The sequence below is a fragment of the Pseudophryne corroboree genome, chromosome 3, assembly GCF_028390025.1.
Source record: "Pseudophryne corroboree isolate aPseCor3 chromosome 3, aPseCor3.hap2, whole genome shotgun sequence".
Classification (NCBI taxonomy): Eukaryota; Metazoa; Chordata; class Amphibia; order Anura; family Myobatrachidae; genus Pseudophryne; species Pseudophryne corroboree.
In genome coordinates this window covers 378,649,950-378,675,022 of record NC_086446.1, presented here as the reverse complement: position 1 = coordinate 378,675,022, position 25,073 = coordinate 378,649,950, and the positions used below count along the sequence as shown (strand labels likewise).

Here is a 25,073-nt window from a genome sequence, read left to right as displayed (position 1 = left end):
GTTTCTATAGGTTCTGTGCCAAACTCCCCATCCCACACACTCTAACCCATCAGTAAGTGCGCAGCGTCCCCCTGATGGAATCGAAGAAAGAGATTTTACGGTAAGTAACAAAAATCCCCTTTTTTTTGTATTTAAGAAATGTTAAAAAAAATTGTGTTTATTAATAGTAGCATCCAACCCACAAAGCAAAAGTGCCTTAAAATACAAATATTGTCCATGTGGTTCAGCTTTATCTGCTGCTATAGAAAAACCATCCATTTACTAGGGCTGAAAGTGATGCCACTGTTTCCTAATGTATTGCTAGACTGCATTCGTATGACTATTTCCCACAGTGCTATGCTTCAGTAGGAGTTCTCTGTGACCTTGTTTTAACACTTTTTTTTTTTGCCCTTCTTAGCTTTGTTATACGGATATTCTCTTCACCGAACAGGAGGTAAGTGGCTTAGTAGAACACATAAAAGTGACGTTATTTACGAAAATAGTTGTTTCTGTATAATGTCTTCTAGAATGTCACTTTTTCTATTGCCTATAATGAGTTATTTTTATTTTATTTATTTTTTTCTCCTCAGAGAGGTGTCGGCATGAAGAGTATACCTGTAACCATTGTCCTTCCAGACACCAAGGAAAAATCCTATCTGTTTAATATAATGGATACACCAGGTACAGTACATCCAGGCAACAAGATCACAAGTTTGCGTTGGTGGAATGGGGATATTTACACCATGTCTAGTGACCTTTGTGGTAACCTTTCCATCATCCACACTACTGGACTTATGTGATTGAGCTGACTCAAGAACCTGCAACATGTTCTTATCTATGGTTGGAATTGTATTTATGTGCAGCCAGTAATGTCTTGAACGTTTTGCCCTCATGTTGTCTCATTCAAATTTTGCCTTCGTTGCCTGACATAAGACAAAACATACACTAAAACTTGTTTATCTTGTGGTTTCAAGGTCACGTGAATTTTTCTGATGAGGTGACAGCTGGCTTTCGGATATCTGATGGTGTAGTGCTGTTCATTGATGCTGCAGAAGGGGTAAGTTTCTCAGCTAGTATCTTGATTAATGTTCCCAGCAGGGCACAGGTGTGCAAGGGGGTGTGACTGGCTGGGTAGGGGGAGCTACACTGCCAGCATCACTATTGGGAGTGGTGCGGCCCCCTCTACATCACCAGAGGGGTCGTGCACCAGCCGCGCTGCATCATTGGCTACATAGTCACTGTTGGAAGATAACGAAGGATAGTACAGTTTCCCTAATCACTCACCCAAGCATGACATACCACTGTAACAGTTTTATTTGGTATGATGGGGGTGTATGGGTCGTTGGGTCGACCACACATAGGTCGACCACTATTGGTTGACATGTGATAGGTCGGCGTGACAGGGTGAACATGAGTTGTTTTCTTTTTTTCTTTTTTTTTTTGTCGTTTTCTTCGTAGAGAAACCGGGACCCCCAATTAGTGCACCGCGTCCCCTCGCATGACTAGCTTTGCTCGCCATACTTCCGGGAAGTTGCCTCGCTCCATTACCGTTCCCAATTGTAGTCCACGTGGATCCTAAAGTACGAAAAAGTTGAAATTTTTTTTATAAATTGTGAAAAACTTGAGTCAACCTTTTTCTCTATCGTCCTAGTGGATGCTGGGGTTCCTGAAAGGACCATGGGGGATAGCGGCTCCGCAGGAGACAGGGCACAAAAAAGTAAAGCTTTAGGATCAGGTGGTGTGCACTGGCTCCTCCCCCTATGACCCTCCTCCAAGCCAGTTAGATTTTTGTGCCCGGCCGAGAAGGGTGCAATCTAGGTGGCTCTCCTAAAGAGCTGCTTAGGAAAGTTTAGCTTAGGTTTTTTATTTTACAGTGAGTCCTGCTGGCAACAGGATCACTGCAACGAGGGACTTAGGGGAGAAGAAGTGAACTCACCTGCGTGCAGGATGGATTGGCTTCTTGGCTACTGGACATCAGCTCCAGAGGGACGATCACAGGTACAGCCTGGATGGTCACCGGAGCCTTGCCGCCGGCCCCCTTGCAGATGCTGAAGTAAGAAGAGGTCCAGAATCGGCGGCAGAAGACTCCTCAGTCTTCTAAAGGTAGCGCACAGCACTGCAGCTGTGCGCCATTTTCCTCTCAGCACACTTCACACGGCAGTCACTGAGGGTGCAGGGCGCTGGGAGGGGGGCGCCCTGGGAGGCAAATGAATACCTATTTTGGCTAAAAATACCTCACATATAGCCTCCGGAGGCTATATGGAGATATTTAACCCCTGCCAGAATCCGTTAAGAGCGGGAGACGAGGCCGCCGAAAAAGGGGCGGGGCCTATCTCCTCAGCACACAGCGCCATTTTCCCTCACAGAAAGGCTGGAGGGAAGGCTCCCAGGCTCTCCCCTGCACTGCACTACAGAAACAGGGTTAAAACAGAGAGGGGGGGCACTAATTTGGCGATATGCTTATATATATATTAAGATGCTATAAGGGAAAACACTTATATAAGGTTGTCCCTATATAATTATAGCGTTTTTGGTGTGTGCTGGCAAACTCTCCCTCTGTCTCTCCAAAGGGCTAGTGGGTCCTGTCCTCTATCAGAGCATTCCCTGTGTGTGTGCTGTGTGTCGGTACGTGTGTGTCGACAGGTAGGAGGACGATGTTGGTGAGGAGGCGGAGCAATTGCCTGTAATGGTGATGTCACTCTCTAGGGAGTCGACACCGGAATGGATGGCTTATTTAGGAAATTACGTGATAATGTCAACACGCTGCAAGGTCGGTTGACGACATGAGACGGCCGACAAACAATTTAGTACGGTCCAGACGTCTCAAAAACACCGTCAAGGGTTTTAAAACGCCCGTTTACTTTAGTCGGTCGACACAGACACAGACAGGGACACTGAATCCAGTGTCGACGGTGAATAAACAAACGTATTCCTTATTAGGGCCACACGTTAAAGGCAATGAAGGAGGTGTTACGTATTTCTGATACTACAAGTACCACAAAAGAGGGTATTATGTGGGATGTGAAAAAACTACCATAGTTTTTCCTGAATCAGATAAATTAAATAAAGTGTGTGATGATGCGTGGGTTCCCCCCGATAGAAAATTATGGGCGGTATACCCTTTCCCGCCAGAAGTTAGGGCGCGTTGGGAAACACCCCTTAAGGTGGATAAGGCGCTCACACGCTTATCAAAACAAGTGGCGGTACCGTCTATAGATAGGGCCGTCCTCAAGGACCAGCTGACAAGGCTGGAAAATATAATAAAAAGTATATACACACATACTGGTGTTATACTGCGGCCAGCGATCGCCTCAGCCTGGATGTGCAGAGCTAGGGTGGCTTGGTCGGATTCCCTCACTAAAAATATTGATACCCTTGACAGGGACAGTATTTTATTGACTATAGAGCATTTCTATATATGCGAGATGCACAGAGGGATATTTGCACTCTGGCATCATGAATAAACGCGATGTCCATAACTGCCAGAAGATGTTATGGACACGACAGTGGTCAGGTGATGCAGATTCCAAACGGCACAGTATGGCCGTATAAAGGAAGAGGACTTGTTTGGGGTCGGTCCTTCGGACCTGGTGGTCACGGCAACTGCTGGAAAATCCACCGTTTTTTACCCTAAGTCACATCTCTGCAGAAAAAGACACCGTCTTTTCAGCCTCAGTCCTCTCGTCCCTATAAGATCATATCTGCCCAGGGATAGAGGAAAGGGAAGAAGACTGCAGCAGGCAGCCTATTCCCAGGAACAGAAGCGTTTCACCGCGTCTGACAAGTTCTCAGCATGGCGCTGAGACCGTACAGGACCCCTGGATCCTACAAGTAGTATCCCGGGGGTACAGATGGGAATGTCGAGACGTTTCCCCTTCGCAGGCTCCTGAAGTCTGCTTTACCAAGTCTCCCTCCGACAAGGAGGTAGTATGGGAAAAAATTCACAAGCTGTATTCCCAGCAGGTGACAATTAAATTACCCCTCCTACTACAGAAAAGGGGTATTATTCCACACTATATTGTGGTACTGAAGCCAGAAGGCTAGGTGAGACTTATTCTAAAAAATTTTTTTGAACACTTACAAAGGTTCAAATTAAGATGAAGTCACTCAGAGCAGTGATAACGAACCAGGAAGAAGGGGACTATATAGTGTCCCGGGACATCAGGGATGCTTACCTCTATGTCCCAAATTTGCCCTTCTCACTAAGGGTACCTCAGGTTCGTGGTGCAGAACTGTCACTATCAGTTTCAGACGCTGCCGTTTGGATTGTCCACGGCACCCCGGGGTCTTTACCAAGGTAATGGCCGAATTGATGATTCTTCTTCGAAGAAAAGGCGTCTAAATTATCCCTTACTTGGACGATCTCCTGATAGGGGCATAGTCCAGGGAACAGTTGGAGGTCGGAGTAGCACTATCTCGGATACTGCTACAATCAGCACGGGTGGATTCTAAATATTCCAAAATCGCAGCTGATCCCGACGACACGTCTGCTGTGCCTAGGGATGATTCTGGACACAGTCCAGAAAAAGGTGTTTCTCCCGGAAGAGAAAGCCAGGGAGTTATCCGAGCAAGTCAGGAACCTCCTAAAAAAAAAAAAAAAAAAAAAAAAAAAAAACAGTGCATCATTGCACAAGGGTCCTGGTAAAAATGGTGGCTTCCTACGAAGCAATTCCATTCGGCAGATTTCACGTAAGAACTTTTCAGTGGGATCTGCTGGACAAATGGTCCGGATCGCATCTTCAGATGCATCAGCGGATAACCCAATATCCAAGGACAAGGGTGTCTCTCCTGTGGTGGTTATAGAGTGCTCATCTTCTAGAGGGCCGCAGATTCGGCATTCAGGATTGGATGCTGGTAACCACGGAGCCCAGCCTGAGAGGCTGGGGAGCAGTCACACAAGGGAAAAATTTCCAGGGAGTGTGATCAAGTATGGAGACTTTTCTCCACATAAATATACTGGAGCTAAGGGTAAATTTATAATGCTCTAAGCTTAGCAAGACCTCTGCTTCAAGGTCAGCCGGTATTGATCCAGTGGGAAAAACATCACGGCAGTCGCCCACGTAAACAGACAGGGCGACACAAGAAGCAGGAGGGCAATGGCAGAAACTGCAAGGACTTTTCGCTGGGCGGAAAATCATGTGATAACACTGTCAGCAGTTTTTCATCCCGGGAATGGAAACTGGGAAGCAGACTTCCTCAGCACGACCTCCACCCGGGAGAGTGGAAACTTCATTGAGAAGTTTTTTCCACATGATTGTAAACCGTTGGGAAATACCAAAGGTGGACATGATGGCGTCCCGGCTGAACAAAAAACGGGACAGGTATTGCGCCAGGTCAAGAGACCCTCAGGCAATAGATGTGGACGTTCTGGTAACACCGTGGGTGTACCAGTCGGTGTATGTGTTCCCTCCTCTGCTTCTCATACCTAAGGTGCTGAGAATTATAAGACGTAGAGGAGTAAGAACTATACTCATGGCTCCGGATTGGCCAAGGAGGACTTGGTACCCGGAACTTCAAGAGATGCTTACAGAGGTCTTATGGCCTCTGCCGCTAAGAAGGGACTTGCTTCAGCAAGTACCATGTCTGTTCCAAGACTTACCGCAGCTGCGTTTGTCGGCATGGAGATGGAAAGCCGGATCCTAAGGGAAAAAAGGCATTCCGGAAGAGGTCATTCCTACCCTGGTCAAAGCCAGAAAGGAGGTGACCGCACAACATTATCACCACGTGTGGCGAAAATATGTTGCGTGGTGTGAGGCCAGGAAGGCCCCACAAAGAAATTTCAACTCGGTCGTTTCCTGCATTTCCTGCAAACAGGAGTGTCTATGGGTCTCAAATTGGGGTCCATTAAGGTTCAAATTCGGCCCTGTAAATTTTCTTCCAGAAAGAATTGGCTTCAGTTCCTGAAGTCCAGAAGTTTGTCAAGGGAGTATTGCATATACAAAACCCTTTTTTGTGCCTCTAGTGGCACTGTGGGATCTCAACGTAGTTCTGGGATTCCTCAAATCACATTGGTTTAAAACCAGTCAAATATGTGGATTTGAAGCATCTCACATAAAAAGTGACCATGCTCTTGGCCCTGGCCTGGACCAGGCGAGTGTCAAATTGGTGGTTTTTTCTCAAAAAAGCCCATATCTGTTTGTCCATTCGGACAGGGCAGAGCTGCGGACTCGTCCCCAGTTCTCTCCCTAAGGTGGTGTCAGTGTTTCACCTGAACCAGCTTATTGTGGTGCCTTGCACCTACTAGGGACTTGGAGGACTCCAAGTTGCTAGAAGTTGTCAGGGCCCTGAAAATATGTTCCAGGACAGCTGGAGTCAGAAAATCTGACTCGCTGTTTATACTGTATGCACCCAACAAGTTGGGTGCGCCTGCTTCTAAGCAGTCGATTGCTCGTTGGATTTGTAACACAATTCAACTTGCACATTCTGAGGCAGGCCTGCCACAGTCTAAATCGGTTAAGGCCCATTCCACAAGGAAGGTGGGCTCATCTTGGGCGGCTGCCCGAGAGGTCTCGGCATTACAACTCTGCCGAGCAGCTACGTGGTCAGGGGAGAACACGTTTGTAAATTTCTACAAATTTGATATCCTGGCAAAAGAGGACCTGGAGTTCTCTCATTCGGTGCTGCAGAGTCATCCGCACTCTCCCGCCCGTTTGGGAGCTTTGGTATAATCCCCATGGTCCTTTCAGGAACCCCAGCATCCACTAGGACGATAGAGAAAATAAGAATTTACTTACCGATAATTCTATTTCTCGGAGTCCGTAGTGGATGCTGGGCGCCCATCCCAAGTGCGGATTATCTGCAATACTTGTACATAGTTACAAAAATCGGGTTATTATTGTTGTGAGCCATCTTTTCAGAGGCTCCGCTGTTATCATACTGTTAACTGGGTTTAGATCACAAGTTGTACGGTGTGATTGGTGTGGCTGGTATGAGTCTTACCCGGGATTCAAAATTCCTCCCTTATTGTGTACGCTCGTCCGGGCACAGTACCTAACTGGCTTGGAGGAGGGTCATAGGGGGAGGAGCCAGTGCACACCACCTGATCCTAAAGCCTTACTTTTTTGTGCCCTGTCTCCTGCGGAGCCGCTATCCCCCATGGTCCTTTCAGGAACCCCAGCATCCACTACGGACTCCGAGAAATAGAATTATCGGTAAGTAAATTCTTATTTTTTCATGTTGACCTAGCAACCCTGTCGACCTACTGCATGTCGACCAATAGTGGTTGACATAATGACTGTCGACCTAACGACCGTATCCCATAATGGGGCAGTCAACTATTGTCTGTAAAGTGCTGCAAGAGTAACTGAGTTAATCCATTTATTGTTCTAAATGGGTTGTATCAAAGTCTAGCTACGTACTGTTTTATTTTTGACCTGTGCAATACTGTTTCTCCTTACCTCCCAATATCTATCTTTTCTCTCGTCTTCCACATTGTTCCCGCCAGGTGATGCTAAACACTGAGCGCCTGATTAAACACGCTGTGCAGGAACGTCTAGCTGTTACAGTTTGCATTAACAAGATAGACCGGCTAATTCTGGAGCTCAAGCTTCCTCCCACTGATGCCTATTACAAGCTGAGGCACATTGTGGATGAGGTTAATGGATTATTAAGGTACATGGAATTTTTAGGAGCAATGTTTGTCTTGTCTTTCTCTAAAAATAAAGACCTAATTAAAGGGATTTCCATATGAAATGTATTTTTCTCTTGTCTGTTCTGTCTATATACAGTATAAAGACATTTCTGTATTAGACAATGAGTTTGTATACGCACTGCAGGCAGCCATGTGTGGTCATTCATGGTCCCTTTTTGTCCCTCCCATGCTTCCTGCTAAGTAAAGGGCCCCATACACTAGAGCGATAATGCCCGATTTCATCCGATGCGTGTTCCCGTGAGCATCGGATCGGATCCTCCAGATTGAATATGCTGCACATTCAATTTGGTCCGACCCCGCAGGTGTGGTTGGGATCGCCCAAGATAAATCGTATGCAAAAGGACAGCATGCAATGTGTCATGGGTGATCCTGCCCCCTGGGAGGCTGCCAGGAGTGATCGCCCGCAACATGTCCGTCTGACATGTCACGGTAGTGTATGGTAGGGGCCCTTAAATGTCCCATAAGAATGTAAAGTACTTCAGTGTGGGAGAGGAATTGTGCATGTACTGAGCAGGGGTATTTTAGCAAAGTCTTTCACACAAATGGCGTATCTGTAAAAATGTTTATAGAAATGTAGTTCTATATAAGTACATAGGATACACCATGTGACTAGAAATAGGGTTAGTATGCCTTTAAAACAACCTCTGTAGCTCTACACGCTTTCCTGCATGATTCTTGTATCTATCCTCAGCATGTATTCCACAGATGAGAACCTGATTCTATCCCCACTCTTGGGCAATGTCTGCTTTGCAAGTTCCCAGTACAGCATCTGCTTCACCCTGGGCTCTTTTGCGAAGATCTACGCAGACACTTATGGTATGTTCTCATTTAATCACCTGTAAATCTGTAGTAGATAATGAAGTGAAAATTATTGCAGAAAAGAATGTCTAAGATAGGTTTTGTACTTTCAGTGTGGAGGAAAATGATAGGCTCAGTTGGTATGCTGAATGTAGAAGTAACCTAAATCCATTTCTTCATCTCTTTATTTAATAACAAAATATTTGTTATTTCTGTAGCATCCACTAGGGGACACTGGAGGCTGAAGACAATGGAGATAGATGGGTTGGCTATCAGGATCTGGCACTTTAAATTTATTGAAAGAGTATGCAGATTCCACCCCCTCTATCCCCCATCAGCTTTATTTAATAAAAAAAAATTTGTTACATCACTGCTTTGGGGTATCAGTCCTCTGCCTATATTAATGCTAAGCATAAGAAGGCGTATACAGTATGGGGTTATTCCAGTATGGGTTTTTTTTTTTTTTTGGGTGGGACTAATACCATACCTCATTTGTTTAGCATGTACTGGAGAGAAGGGATCCATCACACTGACTGAAATGACAGCTGGATTCCAATGCAATAGGTGTTAGCACCATGTCGTCATGAGATGGGTGTAATTTGAGTTGGAAGGTGGGGGGTGGTCAGCACAGGAGAGTTGCAGATACACCAGCCTGAGTAAGGTAAGGGTAGTATGTTCTCCACCCCTCCAGTGGTGGGAAACAGCCTCTGTGTTTGTGCTGGACACTTATAAAATATTGGAAACGCATATTAGTAAAAAGAAACACCAATAGGAAGAGGTTTTGTGAAGGAAAAGATTGGAGCATAACATAACATTGAAAATGGGCAGAAAAAAAATCTTAACACAGATTTTGTGCAATATTCTGATTTACAGGTGATATCAACTATCAGGAGTTCGCCAAAAGATTGTGGGGTGATATTTACTTCAATCCAAAAACGTACGTAATTCTTAAAACATTTGATATAGATCTAAAGTTGGGTACACACTTATAGACTCCCGTTCAGACTGTTTATACAATCCTACTGCAGACCTGCTAACAGTTTATTCTGTATCCAAATCCTAGGTGGTTTGGATACAATCTATGTCTGCTGAAACAACCTGCTGAAAAAAATAAATTTGGCTGTGAGGGAAGGGGGATTTTTTATTGATAATGTGGTGGTGGAATAACAATGGTCAAGGGGGGAGCTTGAGAATTAACATCCGGGGGAATAGGGACAGGGGATTTCAGTGTTTCCCCCATTATTAAGAAAAAAAATGGAGCCTTCTCTCCCTCCCCATCCCCTTAAAAACAATAACCAGCCCTGGACCCCTCGGTCTGCAGGGGGACATCCTGTGTGGGGATCCTCCTGCCCAGGGCAGTAATTCCTGAATGTGTGAACCGTATCCGGACATCAAGGGCCCAATGGCACTTGTAGACCACCTGTAAAGAAAATATAAAAATGAAGACACAACACCTAGTGTTGAAATAATTTATTGGGCAGCACCTTCACTTGGGGGGTGGCAGCCTTTTAAACACTTTTGCATGGCCGTCCCCTCCTCCAGGGCTTGCTGCATTGGTAGTGCACTCTTAACTTTTCACCTGGGGTGGCAGCTCTTAATCTCTTTTGCATGGCCTCCATCCCTCTCAGGACTTCCTCCTCCTCTGCCGTTGGACTGACAGCCGCTGGTTAATTTTAGTCGGCACAAGGGGGCGCGGTGGTGCTAATTATGGCTTGCCGCGGGCATCTTGAATTTAAAAAATGGTGCCACCATTTTTAAACCAGGAAAAACTGCCACAGTATGCCCACTGTCAAACTCTGCATTAATGGCTGGCAGGGACTGGCTCCTCCAGGATCCAGGCCTGCCGCCTCCTGTAGCATCGGTAGATGCTGCCGGGAGCCTTTCCGGATACTGCACCGCCACCACGCTGACTGTGTGCAGAGCTGCCAGGAACCGAAGATCGGTTGCCTTCTCCAATATTGGCAGCCTACACACTTATATATTGGGCGGATCTGCTGGTTTTTTAGCATGTTTAAAAACCAGTGGACCAGACAGGCCACCAGGTTCAGGGGAGAGAATTAGTTGGCAGAGGGTGCACACTTGTCCAGTGTTGGGCACACCTGTCTGTTGGGAGTCGGATTAGCGGAGTTAGGGTTTTTGGTATATAGGTAAATGCATTCACTTGTAAATTCTCTCCTCCTCCTTTCTTTTTCCAGTCGTAAATTCACCAAGAAAGCTCCAACAAGCAACTCCCAACGTAGTTTTGTGGAATTCATCCTGGAACCACTGTACAAGATCTTAGCTCAGGTCGGCACAAGTTCAGATTTTGGTTTATTTGCTTTAAATACATGGGCCTGTGTTTTAATTTTTATTCCTGTTTTTTATTCTCCTGCAGGTGGTAGGGGATGTAGACACATCTCTACCTCAGACTCTGGAAGAGTTAGGAATCCATCTCACGAAGGAGGAACTAAAACTGAACATACGTCCTTTGCTTAGACTAGTTTGTAACCGCTTCTTCGGGGAATTCACAGGTAACCTCAGACACTTCACCTAATGGTTGATGTGGCGGTTAATACATGGTGCATTGTAACCAGTTGCAACTAGTTAGATACAATTCAATCACTACTCCATTTTCTATGATATCTGCTTGGTATAGGATACAGCACAGTCGTGCATATTCTCAGATAAAATATGTGTGCTATTATTTGGCTGTGCCTTTCCTTAAAAGCATTCTAAAGACTATCCAATCCTTCATTGAAATTATATTTATGTACATGCAGTGTATTGCTCCTACTGAGCTATTACTAGTCTATGTTTTCCCTTTTGCCTTTTTCTACTCATCTATATGGTACTTCCTTCTCTCATTGTACAGGTTTTGTGGACATGTGTGTCCAACACATTCCTTCCCCAAAGGCTGGTGCTAAAGCCAAGATTGAGCACACGTACACTGGTGGTATAGATTCTGAGCTAGGGGAAGACATGAGCCTCTGTGATTCTGATGTGAGTATATCTCTGTTCTTTCTTTATGCAGAGCCAGCTCATTTCCTTGCTTGTAGAAAGGCAGTTTTCACTGGTCCACTTTTTTATTTTATTGTATTATATTGTAATATGGCGCCAACCATGGCGGGATGCACAGTGGCGCCAACCATGGCGGGATGCACAGTGGCGCCAACTAAATGTAACATTTTTATATGAACATGTAACCTTTGCATGTATGTAACTGCTGCCTTCTCATTTGTGGAGGCTGCCATTGTATCTAATGCTATCTGTGGGATTCTGTCCAGTTTACTGCCATCATGGATTCCAGAAAGCTCTGTGCAAGGATCTATAAGCTGCATGAAATCAGAACAGCATTGTGGTTTCCCAATTTCACATACTGTCATTTCTAATAAAACCTTGAATCTTGTACATATTTGTTTGCATGTAATTTACATATTTATATTTCTCTGACGTCCTAGTGGATGCTGGGAACTCCGTAAGGACCATGGGGAATAGACGGGCTCCGCAGGAGACTGGGCACTCTAAAAGAAAGATTAGGTACTATCTGGTGTGCACTGGCTCCTCCCTCTATGCCCCTCCTCCAGACCTCCGTTAGAATCTGTGCCCGGCCAGAGCTGGGTGCACCTAGTGGGCTCTCCTGAGCTTGCTAGAAAGAAAGTATTTGTTAGGTTTTTTATTTTCAGTGAGATCTGCTGGCAACAGACTCACTGCTACGTGGGACTGAGGGGAGAGAAGCAAACCTACCTGCGTGCAGCTAGCTTGTGCTTCTTAGTCTACTGGACACCATTAGCTCCAGAGGGTTCGAACACAGGGCCCGACCTCGATCGTCCGTTCCCGGAGCCGCGCCGTCGTCCCCCTTGCAGAGCCAGAAGACAGAAGAGAAGGAGATGAAATCGGCGGCAGAAGACTCCGGTCTTCATTAAGGTAGCGCACAGCACTGCAGCTGTGCGCCATTGCTCCCACTGCACACCACACACTCCGGTCACTGTAGGGTGCAGGGCACTGGGGGGGGCGCCCTGGGCAGCAATAAGAATACCTTTTGGCACTAAATACACATAATACAGTCTGGAAAACTGTATATGTGTAAAAACCCCCGCCATTAAGCTATACAAAACGCGGGAGAAGCCCACCGCTGAGGGGGCGGGGCCTTCTTCCTCAGCACACCAGCGCCATTTTCTCTTCACAGCTCCGCTGGAAGGACGCTCCCCAGGCTCTCCCCTGCAGTATCCTGTACAAGAAGGGTAAAAAAGAGAGGGGGGGGCACATAAATTTAGGCGCAAATAGGATAATAAGCAGCTATTGGGAAAAATCACTCATTATAGTGTAAATCCCTGTTATATAGCGCTGTGGTGTGTGCTGGCATACTCTCTCTCTGTCTCCCCGAAGGACTTTGTGGGGTCCTGTCCTCAGTCAGAGCATTCCCTGTGTGTGTGCGGTGTGTCGGTACGGCTGTGTCGACATGTTTGATGTGGAGGGTAACGTGGAGGCGGAGCAGGGGCAGATAAGTGTGGTGTCGCCCCCGACGGGGCCGACACCGGATTGGATGGATATGTGGAAGGTCTTAACAGACAGTGTCAACTCCTTACATAAAAGGTTCGATGACGCAGCAGCCTTGGGACAGCCGGGATCTCAGCCCGTGCCTGCCCAGGCGTCTCAGAGGCCATCAGGGGCTCATAAACGCCCGCTAGCTCAGATGGTAGACACAGATGTCGACACGGAGTCTGACTCCAGTGTAGATGAGGATGAGACAAATGTACAGTCTACAAAGGCCATCCGATGCATGATTACTGCAATGAAAAATGTATTGCACATTTCTGATGTTAACCCGGTTACTACCAAGAAGGGTATTATGTTTGGGGAGAAAAAGCAGCCAGTGTCTTTTCCCCCATCTGATGAATTAAATGAATTGTGTGAAGAAGCGTGGAGTTCCCCCGATAAGAAACTAGTGATTTCTAAGAGGTTACTGATGGCGTACCCTTTCCCGCCAACGGACAGGTTACGTTGGGAAACATCCCCTAGGGTGGACAAGGCGCTCACACGCTTATCAAAAAGGGTGGCACTGCCGTCTCAGGATACGGCCGCCCTAAAGGAGCCTGCGGATAGAAAGCAGGAAGCTATCCTGAAGTCTGTGTATACACACTCGGGTACTATACTGAGACTTGCTATTGCTTCAGCATGGATGTGTAGTGCTGCAGCAGCATGGTCTGATACCCTGTCAGACAACATTGATTCCCTCGACAGGGATACTATTTTGCTAACCATAGAACATATAAAAGACGTCGTCTTATATATGCGGGATGCACAGAGGGACATTTGCCTGCTGGCATCTAGAATTAATGCAATGTCCATTTCTGCCAGGAGAGTTTTATGGACTCGGCAGTGGACAGGTGATGCTGATTCTAAAAGACACATGGAGGTTTTGCCTTATAAGGGTGAGGAATTGTTTGGGGACGGTCTCTCGGACCTCGTATCCACAGCAACAACTGGGAAGTCAACTTTTTTTCCTCAGGTTCCCTCACTGCCTAAGAAAGCACCGTATTATCATGTACAGTCCTTTCGGCCTCAGAAAGGCAAGCGGATCAGAGGCGCATCCTTTCTGCCCAGAGGCAGGGGTAGAGGAAAGAAGCTGCACCAGGCAGCCAGTACCCAGGAACAAAAATCCTCCCCCGCTTCCACTAAGTCCACCGCATGACGCTGGGGCTCCACAGGCGGAGTCAGGTGCGGTGGGGGCGCGTCTCCGAAACTTCAGCAACCAGTGGGTTCGCTCACAGGTGGATCTCTGGGCTGTACAAATAGTATCTCAGGGATACAAGCTGGAGTTAGAGGCGACTCCCCCTCGCCGTTACCTCAAATCAGCCTTGCCAGCTGCTCCCAGGAAAAGGGAGGTAGTACTGGCGGCAATTCACAAGCTGTACCTCCAGCAGGTGATAATCAAGGTTCCCCTCCTTCAACAGGGATGGGGTTACTATTCCACAATGTTTGTGGTACCGAAACCAGACGGTTCGGTGAGACCCATTCTGAATTTAAAATCCTTGAACACTTCTATAAGGAAATTCAAGTTCAAAATGGAATCGCTCAGGGCGGTTATTGCAAGCCTGGAAGAGGGGGATTTTATGGTGTCGCTGGACATCAAGGATGCTTACTTGCATGTCCCCGTTTACCCACCTCACCAGGAGTACCTCAGGTTTGTGGTACAGGATTGTCATTACCAATTCCAGACGTTGACGTTTGGTCTGTCCACGGGACCGAGAGTATTTATCAAGGTAATGGCCGAAATGATGATACTCCTTCGGAAGAAGGGAGTTATAATTATCCCGTACTTGGACGATCTCCTTATAAAGGCGAGGTCCAGAGAGCAGTTGTTAGTCAGCGTAGCACTCTCTCGGGAAGTGTTGCAACAGCACGGCTGGATTCTGAATATCCCAAAGTCGCAGCTGATTCCTGCGACGCGTCTGCTTTTCCTGGGCATGATTCTGGACACAGAACTGAAGAAGGTGTTTCTCCCGGTGGAGAAGGCCCAGGAATTGTCATCTCTGGTCAGGGACCTCCTGAAACCAAAACAGGTGTCGGTGCATCACTGCACGCGAGTCCTGGGAAAGATGGTGGCTTCTTACGAAGCAATTCCCTTCGGCAGGTTCCATGCAAGGATCTTTCAGTGGGATCTGTTAGACAAATGGTCCGGATCGCATCTTCAGATGCATCGGTTGATCACCCTGTCCCCAAGGGCCAGGGTGTCTCTGCTGTGGTGGCTGCATAGTGCTCATCTTCTCGAGGGCCGCAGATTCGGCATACAGGACTGGGTCCTGGTTACCACGGATGCAAGCCTCCGAGGATGGGGGTCAGTCACTCAGGGAAGGAACTTCCAAGGACAGTGGTCAAGTCAGGAGACTTCACTACACATAAATATACTGGAACTAAGGGCCATTTACAACGCCCTGAGTCAAGCAGAGCCCCTGCTTTAAAACCAACCAGTGCTGATTCAATCAGACAACATCACGGCGGTCGCCCATGTAAACCGCCAGGGCGGCACAAGAAGCAGGATGGCGATGGCAGAAGCCACAAGGATTCTTCGATGGGCGGAGAATCACGTGCTAGCACTGTCAGCAGTGTTCATTCCGGGAGTGGACAACTGGGAAGCAGATTTCCTCAGCAGGCACGGCCTCCACCCGGGAGAGTGGGGACTTCATCCAGAAGTCTTCACTCAGATTGTAAACCGTTGGGAACGGCCACAGGTGGACATGATGGCGTCCCGCCTCAACAAAAAGCTAAAAAAATATTGCGCCAGGTCAAGGGACCCTCAGGCGATAGCTGTGGACGCACTAGTGACACCGTGGGTGTACCAGTCGGTTTATGTGTTCCCTATTCTTCCTCTCATACCCAAGGTACTGAGGATAGTAAGAAAGAGAGGAGTAAGAACTATACTCATCGTTCCGGATTGGCCAAGAAGAACTTGGTACCCAGAACTACAAGAAATGATCTCAGAGGACCCATGGCCTCTGCCTCTCAGACAGGACCTGTTACAGCAGGGGCCCTGTCTGTTCCAAGACTTACCGCGGCTGCGTTTGACGGCATGGCGGTTGAACGCCGGATCCTAATGGAAAAGGGCATTCCAGATGAAGTGATTCCTACGCTGAAAAAAGCTAGGAAGGATGTGACAGCAAATCATTATCACCGCATATGGCGGAAATATGTTGCTTGGTGTGAGGCCAGGAAGGCCCCAACAGAGGAATTCCAGCTGGGGCGATTTCTGCACTTCCTACAGTCAGGAGTGACTATGGGCCTAAAATTGGGGTCCATAAAGGTCCAGATTTCGGTCTTATCTATTTTCTTTCAAAAAGAACTGGCTTCACTGCCTGAAGTTCAGACGTTTGTTAAGGGAGTGCTGCATATTCAGCCCCCTTTTGTGCCTCCAGTTGCACCTTGGGATCTTAACGTTGTGTTGGATTTCCTTAAATCCCACTGGTTTGAGCCACTTAAGACCGTGGAGCTAAAATATCTCACGTGGAAAGTGGTCATGCTATTGGCCTTAGCTTCGGCTAGGCGTGTGTCAGAATTGGCGGCTTTGTCATGTAAAAGCCCTTATCTGATTTTCCATATGGACAGGGCAGAATTGAGGACTCGTCCCCAATTTCTCCCTAAGGTGGTATCAGCGTTTCATTTGAACCAACCTATTGTAGTGCCTGCGGCTACTCGGGACTTGGAGGACTCCAAGTTACTGGATGTAGTCAGGGCTTTGAAAATCTATGTAGCCAGGATGGCTGGAGTCAGGAAAACTGACTCGCTGTTTATCCTGCATGCACCCAACAAGCTGGGTGCTCCTGCTTCAAAGCAAACTATTGCGCGCTGGATCTGTAACACGATTCAGCAAGCTCATTCTGCGGCAGGATTGCCGCATCCTAAATCAGTAAAAGCCCATTCCACAAGGAAGGTGGGCTCTTCTTGGGCGGCTGCCCGAGGGGTCTCTGCTTTACAGCTTTGCCGAGCTGCTACTTGGTCGGATTCAAACACATTTGCTAAGTTCTACAAGTTTGATACCCTGGCTGAGGAGGACCTTGCCTTTGCTCATTCGGTGCTGCAGAGTCATCCGCACTCTCCCGCCCGTTTGGGAGCTTTGGTATAATCCCCATGGTACTTACGGAGTTCCCAGCATCCACTAGGACGTCAGAGAAAATAAGAATTTACTCACCGGTAATTCTATTTCTCGTAGTCCGTAGTGGATGCTGGGCGCCCGTCCCAAGTGCGGACTCTCTGCAATACATGTATATAGTTATTGCTTAACTAAAGGGTTATTGTTATGAGCCATCCGTTAAATGAGGCTCAGTTATTGTTCATACTGTTAACTGGGTATGGTTATCACAAGTTGTACAGTGTGATTGGTGTGGCTGGTATGAGTCTTACCCTGGATTCCAAATCCTTTCCTTGTTGTGTCAGCTCTTCCGGGCACAGTTTCCTTAACTGAGGTCTGGAGGACGGGCATAGAGGGAGGAGCCAGTGCACACCAGATAGTACCTAATCTTTCTTTTAGAGTGCCCAGTCTCCTGCGGAGCCCGTCTATTCCCCATGGTCCTTACGGAGTTCCCAGCATCCACTACGGACTACGAGAAATAAAATTACCGGTGAGTAAATTCTTATTTTTTAACGGTCTATTAAGAGCAACTGAAGGGTTAGAATAAATTCAATAGGTCAGCTTCGTCTAAACCAGTACTAAGATTCCTTTAATTTATTTTATAGGCGTTCATGCACCTTTTACTAAACATATTGCTTGATCTTTCTGGTTTCCTTATGCATTTTTTAGTGTTGTATTTATATAATTATTATAATAATTGTTGTATCCCTCAACCACATAGCTCCTAGTATACATATGTATTCAGAGCTATCCTATCCCAGGGCAGCAAAAGTATCCATCTTTATGATTATGGAAAGATTTTAATGGAAAAACACAAAAAAAATATTGGCTGGTTTGGGAGATATACTTTAAAATTACAATATAATTTCATTCAAATTACTGTTTGACATAGGTTATGTACTGTATATTTAAATTTAAATGATTAATGGGAAGCTAATGCTATAATAAAATAGTTCTGAAGTTTTGCAAAAAAAGATAATAGTGGGTACCCATTCTAAAAAGTCACAAGCCACATGAAGAAACCCCAAATTGATAGACAGACAGTGAAACCTTTCTTGGTAACACAATTCTTTTTTGTATTAGGGCCCCCTGATGTGTCACACAACCAAAATGTACAGCACGGATGATGGGGTTCAGTTTCATGCTTTTGGCCGAGTGCTGAGTGGGACTATTCATGCAGGACAACCAGTCAAGGTACTGGGAGAGAATTACACCTTAGAGGATGAAGAGGATTCACAGGTCTGCACTGTTGGAAGACTGTGGGTGTCCGTGGCCAGGTAAGTGATATTACTTAGAGGGGTGTCTGTAGTTTCTTATTCCTGGTAATTTATACGTTGGCTTGTCCATTCCATTCAGCATAGCTTTCTTTTCCACACAGGTATCACATCGAGGTGAACAGAGTGCCTGCTGGAAACTGGGTTCTTATTGAGGGCGTAGACCAGCCGATTGTAAAGACTGCCACAATCACTGAGCCACGGGGCAATGAGGAGGTAACAACAAGATCTTCTGTTTAAATAATAAACTAAAATGCACACACGTATTGAATATTAAAGTAAATAGAAAAACAACACCTCATGCAATAAAATTATTTGAGTAAATCACAGATCAGTAAAAAAAGGCATATTACAATTTTTTCTCAATCATCCATTGAGGGAGCTCTGGGGCAGATGTACTAAGCCTTTGAGAGAGAAAGTTCCAGCTGATCAGCTCCTGGCATTTTTAAAACACAGCCTGTAACATTATGGGCAGATTGGCTGGTACTTTATCTCCAAGGTTTAGTACATCTCCCCCTCTTTTCCCAGGGACCATACTTTTTCTTACAATATGTCTGTCATTTGGCCATTTGAGGTTCCCATAAATCTGATGATAGGCTTATGGTATTGTTTTTCCAGTATGATGTAAGGGCCTATTTATTAATCAATTTGGCCCTTTATAAAATTGAGCGTCTGACTTAATGTGGCTGCTGGAGGCCATGTTACTAAAACCGAAAGGGTGCTTCTTGCCAGAGTGCAATAAAAAGAACAAACTTTGTGGGACGCAATTAAGTTTAATAAACCATAAAATATAACTTTGTTTTATGGATTAAAAAGAGAAGCTATATAAAGTTGAATAAAATATGTATTTAAAGGTCAATATGGTATAAGAAAATCCTCTATCCTAGAAGTTCGAAATAGGACATAGGAGTCTCTAAAGAGTAGGACAGTGCCTTTCCACTATACATATATAGAGAGCGGGTATCGATATCTTTCTCATTCATCCATGGGGACACTGGAACCTTGAGTATAGTGGAGCAGGAAGAGTCATGGGCACCAAATAGGTAACTTCTTTCACAGACAGCACAAGCTTCTCCCCTTTACCCCGCCCCCAGCCAACAGAAGCCAGTTTTACTTTGGTGCACAAGGAGCTGAGCACAGTTCTAGGGCTGCCTTAAGCAGCCTGTTTTTTTTTTTTTTTTCCCCACTGAGTGGTCAGTGGGAAAGTGTCACAGAGCTTCCACTGCCGATCCACCACTTCCTTACTGGCAACAGGATCGGTGACACCAGCTAGCTCCTACTCACAGACTGAGCCAACCAGCAGCCGGGACACAGGGCATCCACAAGTCACATTCGCTCTCTGCCCTTTATGACTTCAATAAGCGCGGTTGGCCAGCATCCAGACAGACCTTCCAATTTTACCAGGTCCGTGGGAACTGCATGGGCAGCTCGGAGTGGTTCCACTGTGGAGCAACTTTGTAAGGCAGCCACATGGTTCTCGGTCCACATTTTCAGCAAATTTTACAGCTTTGAAACCACCTCCACCATTAATGCTGGTTTTGGGCGTGAGTCTTAAGTACAGAGCAGGATTGTTCCCTCCCTTACGGGGGACAGCTTTGTAACGTTCCATAAGTCCAGTGTCCCCCAGGAGTGAATGAGAAAATGGGAATTTGGTTTTTATCTGTAAAATCCTTTTCTCTGAGTCCATGGGACACTGGACGCTCGCCCTCACGCCATTTGCTGGCTGAGGGTTTTTTCTTATGACACTATGCTCAGCTGCAGGTTGTAGGCCAGTTTTCCTTTAACTGGCTTCTGGAGGCGGGAACCTGTGCTGCCTGTGAAAGAAGTTAGTTATTTGGTGCCTAGGACTCCTCCTGCTCCACTATGCCCATGGTTCCATCGTCCCCCAAGGACTCAGAGAAAAGGATTTCTCTGACGTCCTAGTGGATGCTGGGAACTCCGAAAGGACCATGGGGAATAGCGGCTCCGCAGGAGACTGGGCACAACTAAAGAAAGCTTTTAGGTCACCTGGTGTGCACTGGCTCCTCCCACTATGACCCTCCTCCAAGCCTCAGTTAGATTTTGTGCCCGGCCGAGGTTGGATGCACACTAGGGGCTCTCCTGAGCTTCTAAAAAGAAAGTATATAATTAGGTTTTTTATTTTACAGTGAGACCTGCTGGCAACAGGCTCACTGCAGCGAGGGACTAAGGGGAGAAGAAGCGAACCTACCTGCTTGCAGCTAGCTTGGGCTTCTTAGGCTACTGGACACCATTAGCTCCAGAGGGATCGACCGCATGGAACTGGCCTTGGTGTTCGGTCCCGGAGCCGCGCCGCCGTCTCCCTTACAGAGCCAGAAGCAAGAAGAGGTCCGGAAAATCGGCGGCAGAAGACATCAGTCTTCACCAAGGTAGCGCACAGCACTGCAGCTGTGCGCCATTGCTCCTCATACACACTTCACACTCCGGTCACTGAGGGTGCAGGGCGCTAGGGGGGGGCGCCCTGAGCAGCAATAAAAACACCTTGGCTGGCAAAAATACCACAATATATAGCCCCAGAGGCTATATATGTGATAATTACCCCTGCCAGAATCCATAAAAAAGCGGGAGAAAAGTCTGCGAAAAAGGGGCGGAGCTATCTCCTTCAGCACACTGGCGCCATTTCTCCCTCACAGCTCCGCTGGAAGGAAGCTCTCTGGCTCTCCCCTGCAGTCTACACTACAGAAAAGGGTAAAAAAGAGAGGGGGGGCACTAAATTTAGGCGCAGTATATATAACAGCATCTATAGGGGACATAATTCAGTTAGTCCCTGCATTATATAGCGCTCTGGTGTGTGCTGGCATACTCTCACTCTGTCTCCCCAAAGGGCTTTTGTGGGTCCTGTCCTCTGTTAGAGCATTCCCTGTGTGTGCGGTGTGTCGGTACGGCTGTGTCGACATGTTTGATGAGGATAATGATGTGGAGGCGGAGCAGGTGCCTATAGAAGGGATGTCACCCCCTGCGGGGCAGACACCTGAGTGGATGGACTTATGGAAGGAATTGCGTGCACGTGTCGACTCCTTACACAAAAAATTTGACGACATGCCAAATGCGGGACAGCCGGCTTCTCAGCTCGTGCCTGTCCAGGCGTCTCAAAGGCCATGGGGGGCTCTAAAACGCCCGCTACCTCAGATGGCAGACGCGGATGTCGACACGGATACTGACACCAGTGTCGACGACTATGAGTCTAGTCTAAAGTCCACTAAGGCCATTCGTTGCATGATTGAAGCAATGAAAGAGGTGTTACAAATTTCTGATATAAACCCAGGTACCACTAAAAAGGGTATTATGTTTGGGGAGAAAAAACTACCCGTAGTTTTTCCCCCATCAGAAGAATTAAATGAAGTGTGTGAAGAAGCGTGGGCTTTCCCTGATAAAAGATTGGTAATCTCTAAGAAGTTACTAATGGCGTTCCCTTTCCCGCCAGAGGATAGGTCACGTTGGGAGACACCCCCTAGGGTGGATAAAGCGCTCACACGTTTGTCTAAAAAGGTGGCACTACCGTCTCCGGATACGGCCGCCCTCAAGGAACCTGCTGATAGAAAGCAGGAGGCGATCCTGAAGTCTGTATATACACACTCAGGCATTATACTTAGACCAGCTATTTCGTCAGCATGGATGTGCAGTGCTGCCGCTGCGTGGTCAGATTCCCTGTCAGAAAATATTGACACCCTAGACAGGGACACTATTCTGCTAACCATAGAGCATATAAAAGACTCAGTCTTATACATGAGAGATGCACAGAGGGAGATCTGCCGGCTCTCATCTAAAATAAGTGCATTGTCCATTTCTGCTAGGAGAGGCTTATGGACTCGCCAGTGGACAGGGGATGCAGATTCAAAAAGGCACATGGAAGTTTTGCCTTATAAGGGTGAGGAGTTATTTGGGGATGGTCTCTCGAACCTAGTTTCCACAGCAACTGCTGGGAAGTCTACATTTTTACCCCATGTTCCCTCACAGCCTAAAAAGGCGCCGTTTTATCAGGTACAGTCCTTTCGGACTCAGAAAAACAGGCGTGGAAAAGACGGGTCCTTTCTGTCCAGAGGCAGAGGTAGGGGAAAAAGGCTGCAACAAACAGCAGGTTCCCAGGAGCAAAAGTCCTCCCCCGCTTCTTCCAAGTCCGCCGCATGACGGTGGGGCTCCACAGGCGGAGCCAGGTACGGTGGGGGGCCGCCTCAAAAATTTCAGCGATCAGTGGGCTCGCTCACAGGTGGATCTCTGGATCCTGCAAATAGTATCTCAAGGGTACAAACTGGAATTCGAGGCGTCTCCACCCCACCGGTTCCTAAAATCTGCCTTGCCGATTACTCCTTCAGACAGGGAGGGTGTGCTAGCGGCAATTCACAAGCTGTATTCCCAGCAGGTGATAATCAAGGTGCCCCTACTTCAACAAGGACGGGGTTACTATTCCACACTGTTTGTGGTACCGAAACCGGACGGTTCGGTGAGACCCATTTTAAATTTGAAATCATTGAACACATACATAAAAAAATTCAAGTTCAAGATGGAATCGCTCAGGGCGGTTATTGCAAGCCTGGACGAGGGGGATTACATGGTATCCCTGGACATCAAGGATGCTTACCTGCATGTCCCCATTTACTATCCTCACCAGGAATACCTCAGATTTGTGGTACAGGATTGCCATTACCAATTCCAGACGCTGCCGTTTGGACTCTCCACGGCACCGAGGGTGTTTACCAAGGTAATGGCGGAAATGATGATACTCCTTCGAAGAAAGGGAGTTTTAATTATCCCGTACTTGGACGATCTCCTAATAAAGGCGAGGTCCAAGGAGCAGTTGTTGGTGGGAGTAGCACTATCTCAGGAGGTGCTACACCAGCACGGTTGGATTCTGAATATTCCAAAATCACAGCTGGTTCCGACGACACGTCTACTGTTCCTGGGTATGATTCTGGATACAGTCCAGAAAAAAGTGTTTCTCCCGGAGGAGAAAGCCAAGGAGCTGTCATCTCTAGTCAGAGACCTCCTGAAACCAAAACAGGTATCGGTGCATCACTGCACGCGGGTCCTGGGAAAGATGGTGGCTTCTTACGAAGCTATTCCTTTCGGCAGGTTCCATGCCAGAATTTTTCAGTAGGACCTGTTGGACCAATGGTCCGGACCGCATCTTCAGATGCATTGCCTAATAACCCTGTCTCCAAGAACCAGGGTGTCTCTGCTGTGGTGGCTGCAGAGTGCTCATCTTCTAGAGGGCCGCAGATTCGGCATACAGGACTAGGTCCTGGTGACCACGGATGCCAGCCTTCGAGGCTGGGGGGCAGTCACACAGGGAAGAAACTTCCAAGGACTATGGTCGAGTCAGGAGACTTCCCTACACATAAATATTCTGGAACTAAGGGCCATTTACAATGCCCTAAGTCAGGCAAAATCCCTGCTTCTACACCAGCCGGTACTGATCCAGTCAGACAACATCACGGCAGTCGCCCATGTAAATCGACAGGGCGGCACAAGAAGCAGGATGGCAATGGCAGAAGCCACAAGGATTCTCCGATGGGCGGAAAATCACGTACTAGCACTGTCAGCAGTGTTAATTCCGGGAGTGGACAACTGGGAAGCAGACTTTCTCAGCAGGCACGACCTCCACCCGGGAGAGTGGGGACTTCATCCAGAAGTCTTCACGCTGATTGTAAATCGATGGGAACGGCCACAGGTGGACATGATGGCGTCCCGCCTAAACAAAAAACGAGAGATATTGCGCCAGGTCAAGGGACCCTCAGGCGATAGCTGTGGACGCTCTAGTGACACCGTGGGTGTACCAGTCAGTTTATGTGATCCCTCCTCTGCCTCTCATACCAAGGGTACTGAGAATAATAAGAAAACGAGGAGTAAGAACAATACTCGTGGTTCCGGATTGGCCAAGACGAGCGTGGTACCCGGAACTTCAAGAGATGATCTCAGAGGACCCATGGCCTCTGCCGCTCAGACAGGACCTGCTGCAGCAGGGGCCCTGTCTGTTCCAAGACTTACCGCGGCTGCGTTTGACGGCATGGCGGTTGAACGCCGGATCCTGAAGGAAAGGGCATTCCGGAGGAAGTCATTCCTACGCTGATTAAAGCCAGGAAAGATGTAACTGCAAGGCATTATCACCGCATATGGCGGAAATATGTTGCTTGGTGTGAGGCCAAAAAGGCCCCAACAGAGGAATTTCAACTAGGTCGATTTCTGCATTTCCTACAAGCAGGAGTGACTATGGGCCTGAAATTAGGCTCCATTAAGGTACAGATCTCGGCTCTGTCGATTTTCTTCCAGAAAGAACTAGCTTCACTACCTGAAGTTCAGACGTTTGTGAAAGGAGTGCTGCATATTCAGCCCCCGTTTGTGCCTCCAGTGGCACCTTGGGATCTCAACGTGGTGTTGAGTTTCTTAAAATCACATTGGTTTGAGCCACTTAAAACCGTGGATCTAAAATATCTCACGTGGAAAGTGGTCATGTTATTGGCCTTGGCTTCAGCCAGGCGTGTGTCAGAATTGGCAGCTTTGTCATGTAAAAGCCCTTATCTGATTTTCCATATGGATAGGGCAGAATTGAGGACTCGTCCCCAGTTTCTCCCTAAGGTGGTATCAGCTTTTCACTTGAACCAACCTATTGTGGTGCCTGCGGCTACTAGGGACTTGGAGGATTCCAAGTTACTGGACGTAGTCAGGGCCTTGAAAATTTATGTTTCCAGGACGGCTAGAGTCAGGAAAACTGACTCGCTATTTATCCTGTATGCACCCAACAGACTGGGTG

At 47.2% G+C, this 25,073-nt stretch overlaps 1 protein-coding gene across 2 annotated transcripts in view; it reads left to right on the top strand.

The window, feature by feature from the left end:
- Positions 1 to 25,073, top strand: part of EFTUD2 (elongation factor Tu GTP binding domain containing 2) — a 105,537-nt gene that overhangs the window by 46,556 nt on the left and 33,908 nt on the right. For both annotated transcript variants that reach the window (XM_063959978.1, XM_063959977.1), the window contains exons 7-17: positions 398 to 433; positions 570 to 660; positions 954 to 1,036; positions 7,424 to 7,590; positions 8,322 to 8,446; positions 9,302 to 9,365; positions 10,624 to 10,714; positions 10,803 to 10,938; positions 11,280 to 11,407; positions 18,117 to 18,310; positions 18,412 to 18,523. In XM_063959978.1, the coding sequence (XP_063816048.1) occupies positions 398 to 433; positions 570 to 660; positions 954 to 1,036; positions 7,424 to 7,590; positions 8,322 to 8,446; positions 9,302 to 9,365; positions 10,624 to 10,714; positions 10,803 to 10,938; positions 11,280 to 11,407; positions 18,117 to 18,310; positions 18,412 to 18,523 (1,227 nt within the window). The remainder of the gene's footprint in view (positions 1 to 397; positions 434 to 569; positions 661 to 953; positions 1,037 to 7,423; positions 7,591 to 8,321; positions 8,447 to 9,301; positions 9,366 to 10,623; positions 10,715 to 10,802; positions 10,939 to 11,279; positions 11,408 to 18,116; positions 18,311 to 18,411; positions 18,524 to 25,073) is intronic.